We start from the raw sequence: 18063 nt of genomic DNA on the forward strand, positions 1-18063 counted from the left end.
AACACAGAACACCTTACGGAGCTGAAGTGGTGGCAGAGTACGTCAAAACTGGTTGAGCTACATGGACAATCAGACCGTCAGTGAGCCAGTCAGACACGCCAACTAGTCCATCACATCATGCCCAAAAGACCACCGACCCAAACAAAATCCTGCTCTGGAAAAGATCTTGACAGCTGCTGTGCCTCAGTGGGTATCCTCCCTCCCTCCACCCCCACACAGACTATCCACAAATATCTTCATTAGATTTCTTTTCTTAGTAATTCTTTCCACATGAACTCAGTGTTCTTGAAGTCTAAAATATTCCAACTGACACCCACCCCCTTATTCATTTTTCTCCCTGTCAGTTATCTGGAAATCAGGCACCGAACTAGTAGGCATGGAGACAACTAGTCTTACAGTTCATTGTGCAGCCCAATAAAACACTAACCGCTCACTTAGTGATGGGCCTTAAACCAGGCAGCCAGTCAGCCAGTGAACCCGTCAGACTGTTGAGTTTGTGCTCAGGGAGCATGACAGTGTTTCAACACACCAATTACTGTGAGACAGTAGTAAAGCTGTTTGGTAGCCTGGCACTCAGCCACGATATAAGTACCACTATCGATTTACGGAGAGGCACAGTAAGCGCATGATGAGAGGGAACAGCGGTGCATAAGGGACAAAGATCCAGAAAGAAAAAGGAGAAAAAAAGAAGAGAGAAAAGACTTTCACTCATTCTGTACGTGTGGTGATGCATGCAGACCGAAAAAAAAAAACACCTGCTTGTTTATTGCATGTGAGGATTCAGCAAAAAAAAAAAAAAAAAGAGGTTGGCAACGTAGGAAATAAAGATAAAACGTGTCAGGTCTGCCTCATTTCCACTCCCGGTTTCTCTTTTCGTTAGGGAATAGGTAAGAAATGCAGAAGAAAACAGGGAATGACTTATTTTGAACCAAATATGTTAAAAAATGCACAGTTAAACAAGGAGAACTCAGGTAAAGTGAGACTTTCCATTAACAGAAAAGAGGCTTGATTTGCTGCTGTGCAATTTAAGGAATTTTGAAATACTGTACAGTGTAACACAAACACATCAACTCAATATCCACCTAAAGGCAACGGTTCACAAAATAATTTAGGGCGTATTTTATCGCTCCGATCTGCAAACAACTCATTCGTAAAACCGTTCAAAGTTCAAAAATGCAAAAGTAGGAATGCACTAAAAACATGTCCAGAATTGGAAGATGACACTGGTGATTAGTGCAAGAGCAAATCATGCATCAACACACCGGTTTCACTCTCGCTTTCTATCAGCATCTCGAAGATGATCAAAGTGATCAGTAATGCTTAGAAAATGAGAAATTCAGTGTATCAAGATGTTCAATAAAATCATTTTAGATTTCTACAAAAACGTCTCTTCACAACAATTATTCCTTCCCTGGGTGGCCATGAGACTTAAAACGGCAGGTCAAGGCTATTTTACTCAGCTGCTCTTTATTCTTGGTGTTAAAACACAGCGCTCCCAGACTTTGGCGAAGACATCCCTATAACCTAATTACCAGTTTTTGTTTGTAAAATTCAGAAAGTAAAGTTGGTGTTTTTTTCAAACTGTAATTACAGAAGCACATGCTGCAAACATTTCCTATTTCTGTAGGTTTAAGACCTTTGCCAAAAAAAAAAGAAGACTCAAGAGAACCCTCATTTAAGACGAATACTCACAGCCAGGAGTATCTGCAGTGAGGAATGAGCCACTTCTATGAACTCAAAGTTCATAAGACAGTCAGATATAGATATATATCGATGGTCCTCCGGTGCCCAGGAGGGAGGAGGGGTGATTGGTGTCACCCTGCACCCGGGGCCGTTCTCCATCCACCAGGAACGATGCATGGACAGGTTGAACGTCAGGACAAGGTCAGACTCCTAGGGCAGACAGACAAAAAGACAGACAGGCAGACGGTCAGAGACAGACAGAAAGAAGGTGAGTTGAATTACATCCTGAGAGAGAGGACAGAGCAGACTGAAAGTCAGAGCAAGCTTTCACCGTGGCTTAATCAAACTGGATTGTAGGGGTTAGCACTAAAAATAGATGTAGAATTTATAATTCTAATGATGAAGGATAACTGAGATTAGATTTGAATCATGCACCGCCACGTACATTAGGTCGGGGAATAGGGACAAATGATGGTAGGAGGTTAGAGGGGAAAAAAAAGAAGAAAAACAGAGTAGAGTTTGGTTTGTAGATTATTAAAGGTTGTTTTCCAGGCTTTCAGTCAGAGAGAGAAGAGAGGTTTTCTGTTTCTGGTGTCACGTAAGGGTCAGCAACTGGAAGGCAACTGCTTTTGGTTTGAGGCACAGGACAATTTATGCAGAAAACTGAAAACCACAGGGATGAAGTGGTACATTTTGGTTGGTGTAGCAGCTTTTGCATGGCGACAAAAAAAATACCAAAGCAAATCAACCATTTAGACCAATACCAAATTCTCTTCACAATTACCACTCAAAATTAAAAACATATTTGGTATCAAAATAGATTTTTGGTATCAAGGTAAACAAAGAATGCAGTAAAGACCAACACAGTGCTGCCCCTGCCCAACCTGTTGCTGCCCTGACAGCAAGGGTCACACACATGTTATCCATCTTTGATCAGATTATATAACAGCAATGGAGCAATCTCAATCTGTCATTTTGGGCTATTGGTGCACATGCACAAACATTTTTAACATGATCAAGTGCAGTCGTTTAGTTTCACTGTTTACATGCCGTTATTGGGATCAGAGTTAGTGGTTTTAGTCACTGCAGAGAAAAAGAACCGTCTTGCACACAAACCTGTGGTTATCCAGCAGATCTTATAATCACTGCATGGCTCTGATCAATGCCAGTAGTTCAGAAAAAGAAATAAGTCACCTTTTTTTGTTTCATATAAGACAAAACTGCTAATCATGGACAGTTTGTCTTCTCTTATGAAAGAATAACAAAATGTTTAACATAGAATATATACAATTTTAGTCAAGCTACCATATTTTTATGTAGCTCTGAAGGTCACAGATGGACATAATATGTGATTTTGCTCATGGGAATTTTCCTATAATCATGTTTTGTAATATTTTATTACACCACAGGAAGTTCTTCTGAAGTTACAAATCAAATTGTATGATCAGGTTCCCATTCGATCTTTTTAGTTGGAACTGTCTTAAAGAAACCCAATCAATTAGCTAAGAGTGCCGAATAAAGCAAAATAACAACTAAGTTACCAAAAAAGGATTATTCCAGATTATTGCATGCCAATGGTAGAAACAGTCATCAAACATGTTCAATCAGCTATTAACTGAATGAAAGGCCTCTCTGTTCTCTAAAGTCATGCTGAAAAAGAAAAAAAAGACATAATATGATATAAAAACCATTATAAAAGCCATAAATTCTTGTGTTTTGCCATCAAAATGAAATTGCTTTTTTGTTCCTAGAAATTGTGCCATTTGTGATAAAACTATAGCCTCCAGCCACTCTCCCATAAACGCGGGGAAGTTGTAATTTTTACTGTCACGCTCGTGTACTGTCACTCTATTTAAATTCCTCATTCGAGCTTTAAACCTTTGAAAGTGAATTTAAGCAGTGGCGGCTCCCGGTTACTTCCAGAGAGCATTGCTTCACTCTTCAGATTCGTTTCGGGCTTCACCTCAAACACACTTGACTCTTTCACCTTTCTGCAACAGCCTCCCTGTTTTCACCCCTGTTTGCTTTCTATTAATTTGGATTGCAGTCTATCCTCCCCTCTCTTGTCTTTTCCTTCCTGAGCCTCTCTCTATTTCTGTATAATGAGTAAATGCCTCATTAGCACAGATCTCTGATTAATGCCATCTCCCCTTGTTGTGCACCTCTTTTTAATGAATAAAGTCTCTGCAAATTTCTCCCCTGCTCCTTCTTTGCCATCACTCTTCCTCCGTCTGTCACTGGCTTCTTCATAGCTTTCCCCACTTTCTCGTTATATTCTTTCCTTCTCTCATGTCCCTTCTTTCCTTCTTTCTCAGTGCTCACTCTCTTTTACTCTCTGTTAAAAGGGGCCAGGAAAGGGTAGTAATTATTTCACTAAGGTATTATCCATCAGTGCTTACCTAATGAGGCTATTTAAAAACCGCACGCACACACACACACACACACGCCTACACACACACACCTACGAATGTATTCCACAGTTAAAGGCTGAATTTGGCAAAATGTCATTAAGATCAGTGCTGCTAATTCTGCTCTACACTCTTTATTTGTGAGTGTAATGAAAATGTGAATAGAAGAAGAAAAGTGCCACAACATGGTCAAACTGTTCAGCAGTTATTTGTCCAAAACCACCTGTGGCCCCTGGGACAAAATAAAATTTAAAAAAACTTAATAAGAACAGTGATTTTAGGAACATTTCAGCCTGCTAAAAAATATATAATTTTCTGATTAATAAAAATCGCTTAACAACATAGGGTTTTGAAAAATAAGAAGGTAAATTGGCTAAAAGCTGAACTTGGCTAAAAGCAGTTGAAATGCCTCTCTCATTTCACCCAACTGAGTGAGGTAGCTGCTTGCCAGCATGAACCTCTAGCTTTTTAAAAGGCCAGTTTTTAAAAAAATGTTCAGTAATAACTTAGTGAAAATTGGTCACTAAACAGCATTGTGGTTGCACAGTAAATTATAGTTATGCTAACAAGGTTAGCTCTCCTTACTTTACTGCTCAATAATAAAAAGCAGCTTCTAGCCACTCAAAATTAATATGAGCTAGCTTGTTTGGTTATACGTATGTTTGCATTGCTGAGGCTGTAAGAAACTAGTCCAAAAGTAAAAAAAAAATATTTGTGTTTCCAAAGGGACACTCAAGGGGAACAGGTATCCTCCTTCAAGTCTAGGTTTTGCATACATAAACATAGTAAAAATCATCTGGTCTTGTTTTTATAGTGTTAATATCAAAGTACATAAACAAAACGTCATTATTTATTAGATAAAGACAACAGTAAAATATCTGCCAGTATGCTCTAACATGAATGTCAAAACTGTTACCATATCCTAAGAGTATAGTAAACATATATGTGTTCCTCTGTCTCCTCCGTGTGGTCCTACTGCCATCTGCAGAAATACATGGCATTAAGTGTGTTGTAGGTCTGGGCAACGGTCTTAAATGCTCTCCACATCAAGCTGTGGTCATTGCTCATGTCTTTCCTTCTTGTCATTGCATTTGGTCACAGTTGGTTGCTACTTTTCCTCTCAACCCCTATGGAAAGCAGCAAAGGTGCTTTCTTGGCTTTGAGACATTGTTCTTCATTACGACTTTGTTTTCTGACAAATTAATAATGGCGGTTTTGCATATGTTGTGTGTTTGTGCTGTTATACAGAACTGGAAGAGGGTGTACTTTCCTCATATTTAACTCCCCCAATGCACCTATAAAATGTTGTCTCCAACTCAGTCATTTTCAGTGTGTCTGTGCGTCACTGATGCTAGGATAAAAGCAGAACAGGTGGAAATTTGATATTTACAATATATTACAAATTAATCTTATACCTCACAAATATGAAACCCTGCAGATATTGAGAGATGTAGCAGACAGCAGCAATATAACTCCTTCACCAACAGTGGGAAATAAACAAATTAAAAAGGAGCTGAGCCCTGGCAGAGATATATTGATTCTATTTGTAATACAAGGGGGATGAAGTCATAGCTCTAAAAACATCTTGAGATTAATTTGTTTGGTGATTTATAAACTGTTTGGGATTCAGCTATAGGAAAAAAAATATATCAGCAAACACCATCTCTAAATACTGTAAAATAATCCATCCTTCTTCTTTCCCCTCACACTCTCTGTAACACACACTGTCTATAATTTCCCGTGTGCCAGTGGAGGATCATGCACTCATGCTCTCAGGTCTTTGTCTCTGACTGTGGGCTAGAACCGCTTCAATGAGCCACATCTGTTTTCGCTCTGCCTTCCTCCTCACCTCTCCCTCTCTTCATGCCTCCGGCCCTCTCCCTCCTCGTCTGCCGCTCTCTCTCAATTTCCCCTCAATTTCCCACCTCCGTATTTTCCTTTGTCTTCCACTCCCAGGAGGTAGAAGAGAAGAGGTGAAAAAAGACCTTTCAGAATAGTCTATCATCTGATTGTCTGATAGTCAACAAGGGGAGAAGTGGCAGCATTTTAATCATGCCTGAAACCCCGAAGCGTGGGGTCAAACAATTACTGTATAAACAAATTGAAAATAGAGGAAAATCTAATTTTCTCCGTGTGCATCCCAGCTGGAAAACCTGTGCTAAACACGTGTAACACTGGAACACATCCAGACATGGTTTTATGATCTTTTACAACACGCTCCTATTTTCATTTCCTACTCACAGGATGTGTTTCAAAATAAGACACATTTGTGACTGACTTTTCTTCTAGCAACTTGTTGCGTATTTGTGCTTCAGTAAAGGAGTTTTAGCTGCACGTATTCTGTTTGTTATGATCAACAATTTTTGGATTTTGGCCTCTGACATGAACTTTTTTTTTTTTTTTGCATTTTGCAACGTTCAGTGTGTTTTATTTGGGTTTGATAAGATAAACAACACCAAGAAGTGCACGGTTGTGAAGTGGATAAAAAACTATACATAATTTGAGCAGTGTAGTATTGTAGCGTGCACTGTAAAAAAAGTCTGTAATTTATGGTAACATACAGGCAGCTGTGGTTGGCAGAATTTTATCATATTTATACTGTTTTTATATGGCTTCTGAAATCTTACAGTAAATTAGAGACCTTTTTTTTGTTGTTTTTTTTTTAAGAGTTTAGTGCATGTACATTATGTGAACTTTACTCCAACACCCCTAAATTCAATGCACCATAATCTTTTGCCGGAAGTCCTGTCATTGGGGCGTGCTGTGGTGGCGTAGGGGATAGCGCGACCCACGTTTGGAGGCCTTGAGTCCTTGTTCGATTCCTGGACCCGGCGACATTTGCCGCATGTCTTAACCCTTCTCCTGTCAGCCTGCTGTCATATAAGGGACACTAGAGCCCACAAAAAGACCCCCTGGAGGGGACAGAAAAAAAATCTTGTCATTTATTCTCAGCATAAATCCAGTTATTATGTGAAGACCTCAAAGGTTTATTAGAGAATATTAATAAACAAACAGCATCACGAAGAACAAGGAACTTTGCAGACAGATTGATGATGAAGTTGTGGAGAATTTTAAAGCACAAAGGTTTAATAAAATTTTATAACATGTTTTGAATATCTCACAAAGTGCTGTTCATTCATCATCTAAAAATCCAAAGAGCATGGACCAACTGCGACCAGAGCGAGACACGTCCATCCACTTACACTGACATGCCCATTGCCCAGGCTAGCTTATCTGTTGATAGAGTAACTTCAGGTTTTGCACTCTGTGGTAGGTATTAAAAAATAAATAAAGTCCATTGGAATTGATAAAAGGCTGCACAGTGGCGCAGTTGGTAGAGCTGTTGCCTTGCAGCAAGAAGGTCCTGGGTTTGATTCCCGGCCCGGGGGTCTTTCTGCATGGAGTTTGCATGTTCTCCCTGTGCATGTGTGGGTTCTCTCCGGGTTCTCCGGCTTCCTCCCACAGTCCAAAAACATGACTGTCAGGTTAATTGGTCTCTCTAAATTCTCCCTAGGTGTGAGTGTGTGTGTGAATGGTTGTTTGTCTTGTATGTCTCTGTGTTGCCCTGCGACAGACTGGTGACCTGTCCAGGGTGAACCCGCCTCTCGCCCGGGACGTAGCTGGAGTTCGACACCAGCAACCCTCCCGACCCCATTAGGGACAAGGGTGAACAGAAAATAGATGGATGGAACTGATAAAAAACCTCATCGATTCTAACATTTCCCTTTCTTTGTCTTGAACCCGTTGTTTTTTTTTTTTTAAGCTGTATCTTTATCTACCGCATTGTCTGTTTTTCCTTCATATTCTTTCTCTCCGCTGTCTCTTCCCGTGTGTTTGTGTCTGTGTTATTTCACACCAGCACAATCAGTCACGGTGCATCTCACTACATTGGTTTTCGATAATTTCCCATGGGTGTTAGATGAGGTCTTAACCCATAATGCTTGAAGCACTTCTCTCGAATCAGGTTGGCTCGGGGTGAAGGTGTTGGGGAATTGTTTGCGGGGTCTGTCTCTGCAAATTTACTGGAGGGTACATAACGATGAGGTCTTAACCCTGACCTTACCCATACCAAACCCATTACCATTTCTAATAAAATGCTCCGACGCAGCCGTTCTAATATCGTCAATCTTTTAAATGGTGGAACAATTAAAGCACTCTGGAGGCACCCAATTTTTATGAAGGGCAGAGGTTGTGGAAAGAGGTTGCTTGTAATGCCTCCAATCGCGTTTAACCCATTAAAATACGATTTTCTAGTGCTACAAAGTGGGTTATGCAATAAATCTGAATCCTTAAAAAAAATCTAATGTCTGCTTGTTGTGTCTGAGAACACGTTGACATTTCTCTGACCCACGTTCTTTATTTTTTTTTTTTTTTTGTCATGTGTGAATTACAAATCACAAGACTGCCAGCGGTTTCTCATGGACATCTGATTTACTCCAAGACGGCGCAACCAAGCCTTTCATCAAATGAGTCAAATGTTGGTCAGAACTTAAGATTTACAGAACAAGACAAGATATCTTTGTTCCTCAAAGAGAGGCAGTTTAAGTAAAAAATTTCACCAGGAGGGACATAAAGAATGATAAAATGTAAACATTTTAAAGCTACAAAGGGAGTTAAGATTTGTAGTCTAAGGATTGCATTTCAAGTTGAATGTTGAAAACATTGTGACGATGCAAAGCGAAACAAGTTTGTGGAGTCATTTCTCAGCTTCAGAGAAATAGGCTAGGAGTTAAAACTTTAAACTTTGGTGAAATAGTTTTGCCATCTTATACCATCTTAAAATCAAAGCCAGAGTAAATGGCTCATCAGGTAACCTGATTAAGTACTCCAATCTGGACTATGTATAGCAATTTACTAATTTTGAAGACAATAGTGAAATTAACTTCCAAATTACAATATGGAAGAGGATAATTAAATCACTGATTCTGAAAATATGCTGCTGTGCAAAACTAACTAAGCTCACTTCCTCGATGTCTTACTAAAACATAACTTTATCCACTTTACTTGAGGAAATAAAAGGTGAGAGTTTCATCTCATAAAATGAAACATTTATATAAGGCACATAGTCAAGGCTGAAAATAAATCAAAACATTAAATAAACGACAATTTAAACCAATAGTTCCTGAGTAAAATTAATTTCACAGGCGTGCCTTGCAAGACTGTATTTCAGGCCATGATGCTCTTCGGATTGGGAATGACAGAAACTCAGCCATGAAGTGGTAGGAATCATAAAACGACTGTGTGGTTTCAGTGAATGCTGAGGTGCAAAGGTCTCCCACTCTCTGCAGTGTCAGTACCTCTCCATACTTCACGTGGCCTTCATATTGTCTCATAATAGTGCAAAAAGAGCATCAGTGAAGACATTTTCCTCTGAAGAGACGAGTCATATCACTTCTCTCTGTCTGTCAACCCAGTGGAAGAGTCTGGGTTTGGCAGTTGCCAGGAGAAAGGATTTTGCCTGATTATACTGTGTAAAGTTCAGAGTGTTTTGCAGAGGGGATGTTAGCGAGGGTCCACTGTTCAGGAGCTGGGATCTGTGTTTTAGTCAGAGTGAAATTAGCTTCTTTAGTTTCAGCATACCGAGATATTTTTCACAGGCAATCTGTGTTCAACCCTCTTGTTCTCTCACATCACAGCAAACAACAAATAACCAATTGGAATCGCCAGTAACAAGAGCTCAGGGCTCAAATGATAAAAATTAGCTATTAGAAAAAGGTCCCGCTAGAGAGGTGTTGATGGGGGGGGGAAAAAAAGGCAATTTCATGCCATGATTTCAGCAAATGCATCCATTGATCAAACACGGTCAGGGCTGATAGATTAACTCAGTGAATCGGGGTGGATGTTTTAACTAGAACGCCTGTGATTAAATGTGTGGTATCCTCTCATTCATCGTCTCAATCGGCAGCGCTGAATGAATACCGGCGGTCTGGGGGAAGTTGGGGTAAAAGTAAGTAGCTATTAGCATTCATTCTGCTCCCAGCTATCTGTTTTTTTTTTTTTTACTTTCTCCCAGGATAGAAAGACTACGGTTTGCAGCTTGATCATATGGCGTCATATATCTTCAGCAGTAAGCAGCTGACAACAGGCATTGAAGTTGATATGAAACCGATATGAAAGGTACTTTGGATTCGTCTTTCCTTTGACATGACAGATGAAAACATTTCTCTTGACTTTTTTTTTTCTTGAGCAAACTTTTTAGTTTCAACTCATTGTTGTCCCAAATTCGCGTCTCTTTCTTATTTTTATGCAGCTTCTCTTCCAAAACAAATCATCTTCAATAACCCTTCTCACCCCTTCGCCTGTCTAACCCTTGGCTGCCACTCATGCCACTCTTGTTACAGACACCTTTTCTTCATTGTTTTTTTTTTGTAAATCACCTTTCATATCTTTGCATTCGTGTCACTGTTCTCCTCTTTGTCCGACTGTTATTATCCATGCGGACGTGGAAGTCCGACGTCATTTTGAGACTTCGACATGTCGACGCAAGTACGCTCACTTTTCATGTGATTCATGCAATAAATAACAGCTTCAAAGAAAAAGAAAAAGAAAACACATGCATGTACACACTTCATATATTCACACTTTTTTGTGCTAGAACAATTTTTTCTAAATCATGTGGGACAAACCTCCCACCTCCAAGGTGGATGACTGACAGCTGAGCTTGTGTATGCCTGTGTGTGTGTCCGTGCGTCGGCACCCGGGTGCCATCTGACGCCCAGAGGGTGGCTACATCTTTAATGTGACACACTGGACTCTGACAGTGAGTGCGTATACAGTATGTGTTGCATACATAAAGCCGTGTGGGGGTGTGTGTGTGTGTGTGTGTTGCCAAGCTCCACTGACAGTAGCTCTACATCCACCGGCTCCTCTCCAAACCTGTCAGGCATGCCACAACAGAAATCTTTTTCAAGATTAATTTTGTGGCGTTGCTGCTATATTAGATAGTGCGGTCGCGAGTGACAGGGAGGATGGGAGTGTGACAGACTGATATGTGGTGTAAGTCTTGGGCTTAAACTCAAATTACTGTCAAGACAGGGGGGGACACCTTATCTCGCCTCTGGGGCTCCATGGGGGCCCAGTGGAAAGTGGATATTCACATTAGATTGGAAGCGCCAATAAAATACCGCTGGTTTAAAAAAAAATGAACTAACATTAAATCTAGTCACATTAAGTTGTTTGTCAAGAATTTAAGTCAAAATATAAATCAAAACCTATTTCAAATATCTGTCTTAGTGCAGATAAAAACATTTTAGGAGTCTAAAAACCTAACATAGTCACAGAGTGACACTATTTCCTGGTCATAATCATTTTGAATCTATTTCTGGTTCAAAATGACCAAAATTAATTTAAGCACTTTTTTTTAAATCCCACTTTAACATTTTTTTCTTTAAAAATCACAAAATCTGAAATAATTGTACTAATTCTTATAAAGATAATGTTAAATGTCCATTCATTTTATTTTCTTTGAGCATAACTATGACATCACACCAGAGGATAATGTCTCTTAGCCGCACCTCAAAATGGGAAAGACAAGACAACATGCCATTAAAGTAAGGTTACAAGACAAAGTGCAAGAAAATTTTAAGTGTATGTGAATATCTGCTTTCTACTGGATTGCATAGTTTGCTCCTCCTTTTAAAACTATTTCAATATTAATATTCTGTTATATTCTGTTTTGGTTTTTTTACAGTGATTTCTTCAGACAATCAAAATGTATACCACAGCAAACATTTTGTTTGACTGCATTGCAGCCAAACTCTAAGTTGAACTGGACTTTGATCTTTATTAATGTCAAGAGTCAACCCTCAATCCTGAATAACTCTGAAATCATAAAATACTTCCCTCGAAGAAAATGTCGGTGACTCATCCAGAAGAGAAACAATACGTTCTCCTCCAACCCACTTCGCTATTTTATTATTTTTTTCCCCGTCACAATGATCATCTTTCTGTTCCTCCACCTTTGCTTCCATTTCCGGAGAAGATGTCAAAAGTGTCTGACAGATTTCATGAATACTTTTGGCTTTGTTGTTATGCAAAAAAAAAACAGAGAGGATGTTTGAGGTTCACTGATGAGACATCAGTCTGTCAGGGGAGGAGAAAAAAAAAGAAAAAAGAAACACACAGCAGGCACAAGTGTCATCATGAATTAGAATGAAACTGCTTCCTATGGTTACCTGCAATATTTTCTGTAACGCAACACGGATAAATGTTTTTAGGGATTTGAATCTGGGGCTTGAGGCGTTCTCTCCGCTTGCAAACAGGCTGATTATTGCTCTGATAAAAGTATGCTGCTGGCATCAGGTCTATTCACGGAAAAGATTTTTAAAAAAATAAAAGGAAGAAAGAAAGCAGGGCGTTTGCTCTGAAAATAGCATCAAAGCAACATCACTAATCCAAGAGTCACTGATGAAATGGCAAAAATCAAAGCAGCCTCAATTCGTTTCATAAACAGATGACATATCTCTGGAACAAAGAAAAAATGGAGGACATCACTTTCATTATAACGCTGCAATCCAAAACGATTGGGCCCAGTACAGAAAGTAATCAAGTAATTTATCTGCTGGCCAGTAACCTGCATTATGTGGCAGGGAGAAGGGTCTCCTGACTGTCAGGTCTCGGCAAAAGAAAGGAAGTAGAGCCGAAGCGGGTGTGAGATGAAGAGGTGTATGCGACAGGCTCACATGGCACTTAGCGCAGCAACATGAAAAAGACTTGATTATAGGTTGAGGAGAGGGAGGGAAGGAATGAATTACGTTGACATGAAGAGACCGATGCACAGGATGGGGGAAGAGAGACAGAGAAGAAAAGAGGAAAGAAAGAGAGGAAGGCTGATAGAGATTTCATTTACATCCCAGGATTCACCTACTGAATACTGACAAGTTAGTGCAATATGCATAAATTGAGAAAAGACTGAGAAAATGTCATATCACTCTGACAGTGAATTGCGTTTATGAGGAATAAATGAGATGTACTCCGCTGGTAAGGCCAGAAGTTTACAAACGATAAAAAGGCAAACTTTCTTTCTCAAAGTCTGAGAAAGAAAGGTTTTATACATTGTATACATTTTATACAATGCATAAAATGTTCTTTTTATACATTTAATCTGTATCTGGTAGTCTTTGAACTACATGATTTAAGTCAAAATGTTTTTAATTTCCTTTCTCAAGCTTTCCACAGTATAGCTTCCTGTCAGAACTGCTGTGACTGAGTCTGCTTTGTAGGCTGCCTCAATCGCTCACATCTATTCAATTCTCCAGGAAAATTCTCTATTAGGTTAAGGTCTGCGCTTTGTGATCCTCCAAAACATCGTTTTTATGATTCCTGAGCCAAAATGCAACTATTTTAGGTCCATGCTTAGAGTCATAGCTTATTTGGAAGATCCATTTGCCCCCAAGCCTTAACTTACCGTCTGATTATTTAAGATGTTTATTTTTCCACATAATGTTATTTCCTTGTGATGCAATCTGTTTTGTAAAATTGCACCAGTCCATCCTGCAGCAAACACCCCCACGAGGCTTTCGTATCTTTACTTCAGTATTGGGAAGTTTTTTTGTTATTTTACTAAGCTTTTTCCTTACTGAACTGTATGATAGCTGGATATCATCATGGTGTTTATGCTCGTCTATAATAACAGATGAACGTGCCACCTTCAAATATATCTGGAAATCCACAATCTTTATTTTTTATTAAATATTTGCCCAATATTTCCAAGTCTAAGAATGTTTCACACCAAAGCAACATACAAATAAACTGCCTAAAATCACGCCTTTGTCACATATTTATTCTTTATCTTGCTAGACTTTAATTGTTAAATGTATAAACAAATAAAAGTTTCTTTTGTACAGGCTTCCAGTATCCAAAATATGTCAATCTCTAACCTAATAAACACAACATCATCTTCCAACAGCAGCTGTGTAAAGTTCAGAAATACATTCTGCAACAGTGTGATTTTCTATAGCGATAAAGAAATAATCACACTGCAGCCAAATGTGTTTAATGTGTGAGTCGGTCCAATATTAGCCCTCAGATCAGTAAACAAACGCAGCATCTGGAGCTGATCTGTGCGTCTCACGCTGCACAGCAGCTGGTGGAACCAGTTGGAGTAAAGGGATGGGTGGGGGGGGGCTGACTGGGACTTTGTGGCCCCCTTTTCCAACACTAACTGGGTCAAGGTTGTCAAGTCCTTGAGCGAGGCGAACAGAAACAGCTCCGGTCATAAAAAAAAAACAACCCAATCTGTTTGGCGTCTGATCTGGGTGTGCTTGACTCTAATTGGTCAGAAGATGATTGATCAACGTGTTGGTAATTAACAGGGTGCTTTGCTGTTAATTAAATCCACATTTTGATTCTGGTCAAGGGAGATAAAACCATTTCAAATTACTTTTGTAATTTAACACAAGAATCAAAGAGTAACATTGTTTCTCTCTCACATTTGAGACATGAACTGGCTCGTACGACTGATATGATTAAGGAAAAAAAACAAATACAAAGCATCAGCTCCAAAACAAAGAGAGTTTTTTTGTTTTTTTTTACAACTGTAGGGCAATGAGGAGAGTAAAGGTCTAAATGTCATTAAAACTTGAGATCAATGAAACACAGGCAGAGGGTGTCTGGCTCACTGTAAAACTTTTAGGTACTGTCTGGATGGCAACAAAACTTAACAAGGCTCACAGTGTGTGTGTAGGGGTGTGTGTATGTCAAAGAGGGGAGTGAGTTTATCGACCCAGAGGTAGGAACCTAAGAGAGAAAGAGCTGATAAAAAAAATAAAATCATCTGCAGCATTTACTCAACTCCCGACAAATTGCAGTTATGATTGGAAAGATGGGGGGAGAAATAAGACGAAGGATAAGAATGAAGTGTGTTTGGGAAATGCAATTTGATGCGATTTAACAAACCAACAAGAAACATGTTACAGAAGCTTTGAGCAGATTGAAGTAAATCGCTGAAAATTATGGTGGGAAAATCGTTGTTTTCTTTCACAGAGCAGCGCAATCAAACATAATCAACACACTCATCCACTGATTTTGACTCTTTATGGAGGTACTGATTGCTTTAATCAGCTGTCAAAGTTGATTAAACTTCAGTCAAAATAAACATGTATAGTGTTGATAAAAAGAACCTACATCCCTTTTTGAGTTGTAGATGTCAAAACATCCGAAAAATGATCCAGATTATACCAGCTGTACTAGACTCAGTGTGTTCAATGAAAACACAAGAGACTGCTGATTTTTTGTTATTGTTAGTGTGTAAAAACTAAGTACATCGTATGATTTAGCAGTAATAACTTATTCTGGTGGACTTAATCTCTTAACAATAGTGGTAGAAAATAGTGTCTCTCTTTACAATAGATGTAGTTTTCTGTTTTCCTACAGAAAGATTTCATCTAAATCCAGACTGATTGATGGGTTTCGACGCTCATCTGCATCTGTCTACAGTATAAAATGTGGTTACAGAAAAATGCTTCCTTCCATGACTCTCCTCAATCTGAAAACATTTCCACAACTCATGTTTCATGTGGTTATAATTCATCCACTTCATGTGGAGAATTCAGCAGACAGTTATGTAAATCAAATAAATCTTTGTCTGCTGTTTTGGAATAATTTACTTTATTGCTTAAAGTACCTGCTTAGTTCAGCTGTCTAAATATTTCCAAGGTATTCCCATAAATCTAGCATGCATTCATTTATTAAGTAATGCTGATGATAATGTTCTATTTTACGTCTGTGCAGATGATTTTCTAAAAATCTTGACTCAGTAGGGAGGCAATGAAAAATCCTCTAGTGAATTTGTAGACCGGGAGGTCAAAAGCGAAACAAAATGGATATTTGTCTATTTACTGAATCGTTAAATTTAAGAGAGAGCATCAAGCAGCTCTCTTTGGTGTTCAAATTTTTACTGATGGATAAAGTCTAAAGGTAAGCTATTTTCAGAATAAGTGAAGTGTTTAAATACAAATGATCTATGCAGAAAAAAAGGTAAATAACATTTTATTTGGAAACAACTCTGCTGTTCATCCTGCCCCAGACTTTTGAGTTGTGAAAAAGACTTTAGCAGATAATTCGAAGGCTGAGTTTACTGTCCGAAATTTAAGGTACCGATCTACATTCTCTAGAAAACAACACACAGAAACTGACTTTACCACACTAATTACCAATATAAATGCTAAAGAAAATGTCAACTACATGATCATTTTAAATATTTTTTTAAAATTGACCATAAATCCCTGTTTTACAGTGAGTAAACTCCCACACAGTGTGACGTCACCTCTAATGTTAACATAAGCAATCAGTAATGGAAGGCTGATGAGAAGATTCAAAAAAGCTCATTTGAATGATTTCACTGTTGTTAAAAAAGATTATTTACATTTGCATCTAAATTATTACTTTTATCACTAACACTGATTTTAAAAAAGTTTACAAAGTTGCTAAAGTTGCTTAAAGTTAAAGAAAAATGTATTTGTTCTGGTTGGGAAAACCACTTTGGGATCAGTTATCACTCTAAGCCCGTAGAAGGTGATTCAAGGTGTAAATTAACACATCTAACAGCTGGATGAATAAATGTGTCTAATCCAAAGCAAAGCATAGATAAAGAGTCAGTCAAAGCAGCTAGAGATGGTTTCCCGCCATCAAATGACTTTTCCCATTCAAGGACACCAATGTCATCTTTATTCAACACGGGAGCGTAACTATTTAGAAATTATCTTTCATGAGAGCTATCGCTGCTGCTACACTAAAGGATAAAGGCAACATTTTGATATTTACTTGAGCTGCTGCTCTCACAGGTACAGAAGATATTTAGCAACAATAAAACACATGGAAATCCAGAGCTCTCTGGAAAAGGCAGATTTCATTCACAAAAATAATCTGTGATCATTTTGAGCCAATTGGTAAAAAATAAAGAGCCTTATGGCCTGGCAATTCTTTTCCATAGCAGACAGAGCAGAGCTATAATGAGCCCAATCATATCTGTTGTCTCATAAAATGCACCTACAGAGCAGCACACCATTGCATTTGCCATTACTGGTAAACATTGTAATTGTTTAAGGTGATAGAAGCAGAATATGACATTTACTGATCTAATAAGGGGCAAATATGTGCAGAAAACAATAAGACTGAGTCCTGAATGTGTGTTCAGTGAAATCCTGCAGTGAAAACCCAGAACTTCGTTGCTCGGCTGTGTTTGTGTTATGTGTTCAACTGCCTTTCAACCTGAGAGTAATCTTTAAAAAAAAAATCATTTTCACTTGTTTTTGCCACTAGTTGACCAGTTAATGCAAATGTGGGAAAAAAAATTACTCTCACAAAGAGCCATTTTATGCATAATTTTAGCAGCAGACCAAGACCCGCTGAGTAATTTGGTGACAGCAGGGTTGTTCAGGTGATTGCCCACGTTTGAACAGATTGTCTCAAGAAAGTGTTTACTGCTTTCTGGATAACAGCTGCAGCAGAGAGGAGCAAGACGTACGAGGGCGAGGAACAACTCTTCTTAAAGGGATCAATGCACTGCTGGGCTTTTCCCTTTAATAGGAATTTATGGAATAGTTTGAACTCTGCTTTTTAGTCAGGATGTCTTAGATTTAACCTCAGAAATGTCTCAAATAACAACGACGAAACTCCGCAACTCGGTGAGCGTCGTCCTTATTCCAGACATGTGCAACAGAAATACTTTGACAAGAAGGAATGAAAAAAAAAAAGTTTGCTTACTCTGGACAGATCTCCAACCTCCAGGTAAAAACAAATGATGAAAACATTCCAGGTCATCCAGATGACGAGCCAGGCCGCATACTGCGCACACAGAGGAGAGAGGAGTCAGACACAGAAAAGAAGATCCGACAAGCTGCGGTTTGGTTGAATTAAAAGGAAAACATGGTCACGTCTTGCTTGTGGAGAGAGAGAGAGAGAGAGACGGAGGAAGAAGAAAACAAAAAAAGAAGACAGAGGGAGGCTCTGCTTTTGATGTTATTAAAATGCA

General features: G+C 38.9%; 1 protein-coding gene across 2 annotated transcripts in view; it reads right to left on the reverse strand.

Moving 5' to 3' along the window:
• Nucleotides 1–18063, reverse strand: part of nkain2 (sodium/potassium transporting ATPase interacting 2) — a 97585-nt gene that overhangs the window by 32125 nt on the left and 47397 nt on the right. For both annotated transcript variants that reach the window (XM_044106336.1, XM_044106335.1), the window contains 2 exons: nt 17796–17876; nt 1693–1893 (listed from right to left, as the gene is read on the reverse strand). In XM_044106336.1, coding sequence (XP_043962271.1) covers nt 1693–1893; nt 17796–17876 — 282 coding nt within the window. The remainder of the gene's footprint in view (nt 1–1692; nt 1894–17795; nt 17877–18063) is intronic.

The sequence above is a fragment of the Gambusia affinis genome, linkage group LG22, assembly GCF_019740435.1.
Source record: "Gambusia affinis linkage group LG22, SWU_Gaff_1.0, whole genome shotgun sequence".
NCBI classification, from domain to species: domain Eukaryota; kingdom Metazoa; phylum Chordata; class Actinopteri; order Cyprinodontiformes; family Poeciliidae; genus Gambusia; species Gambusia affinis.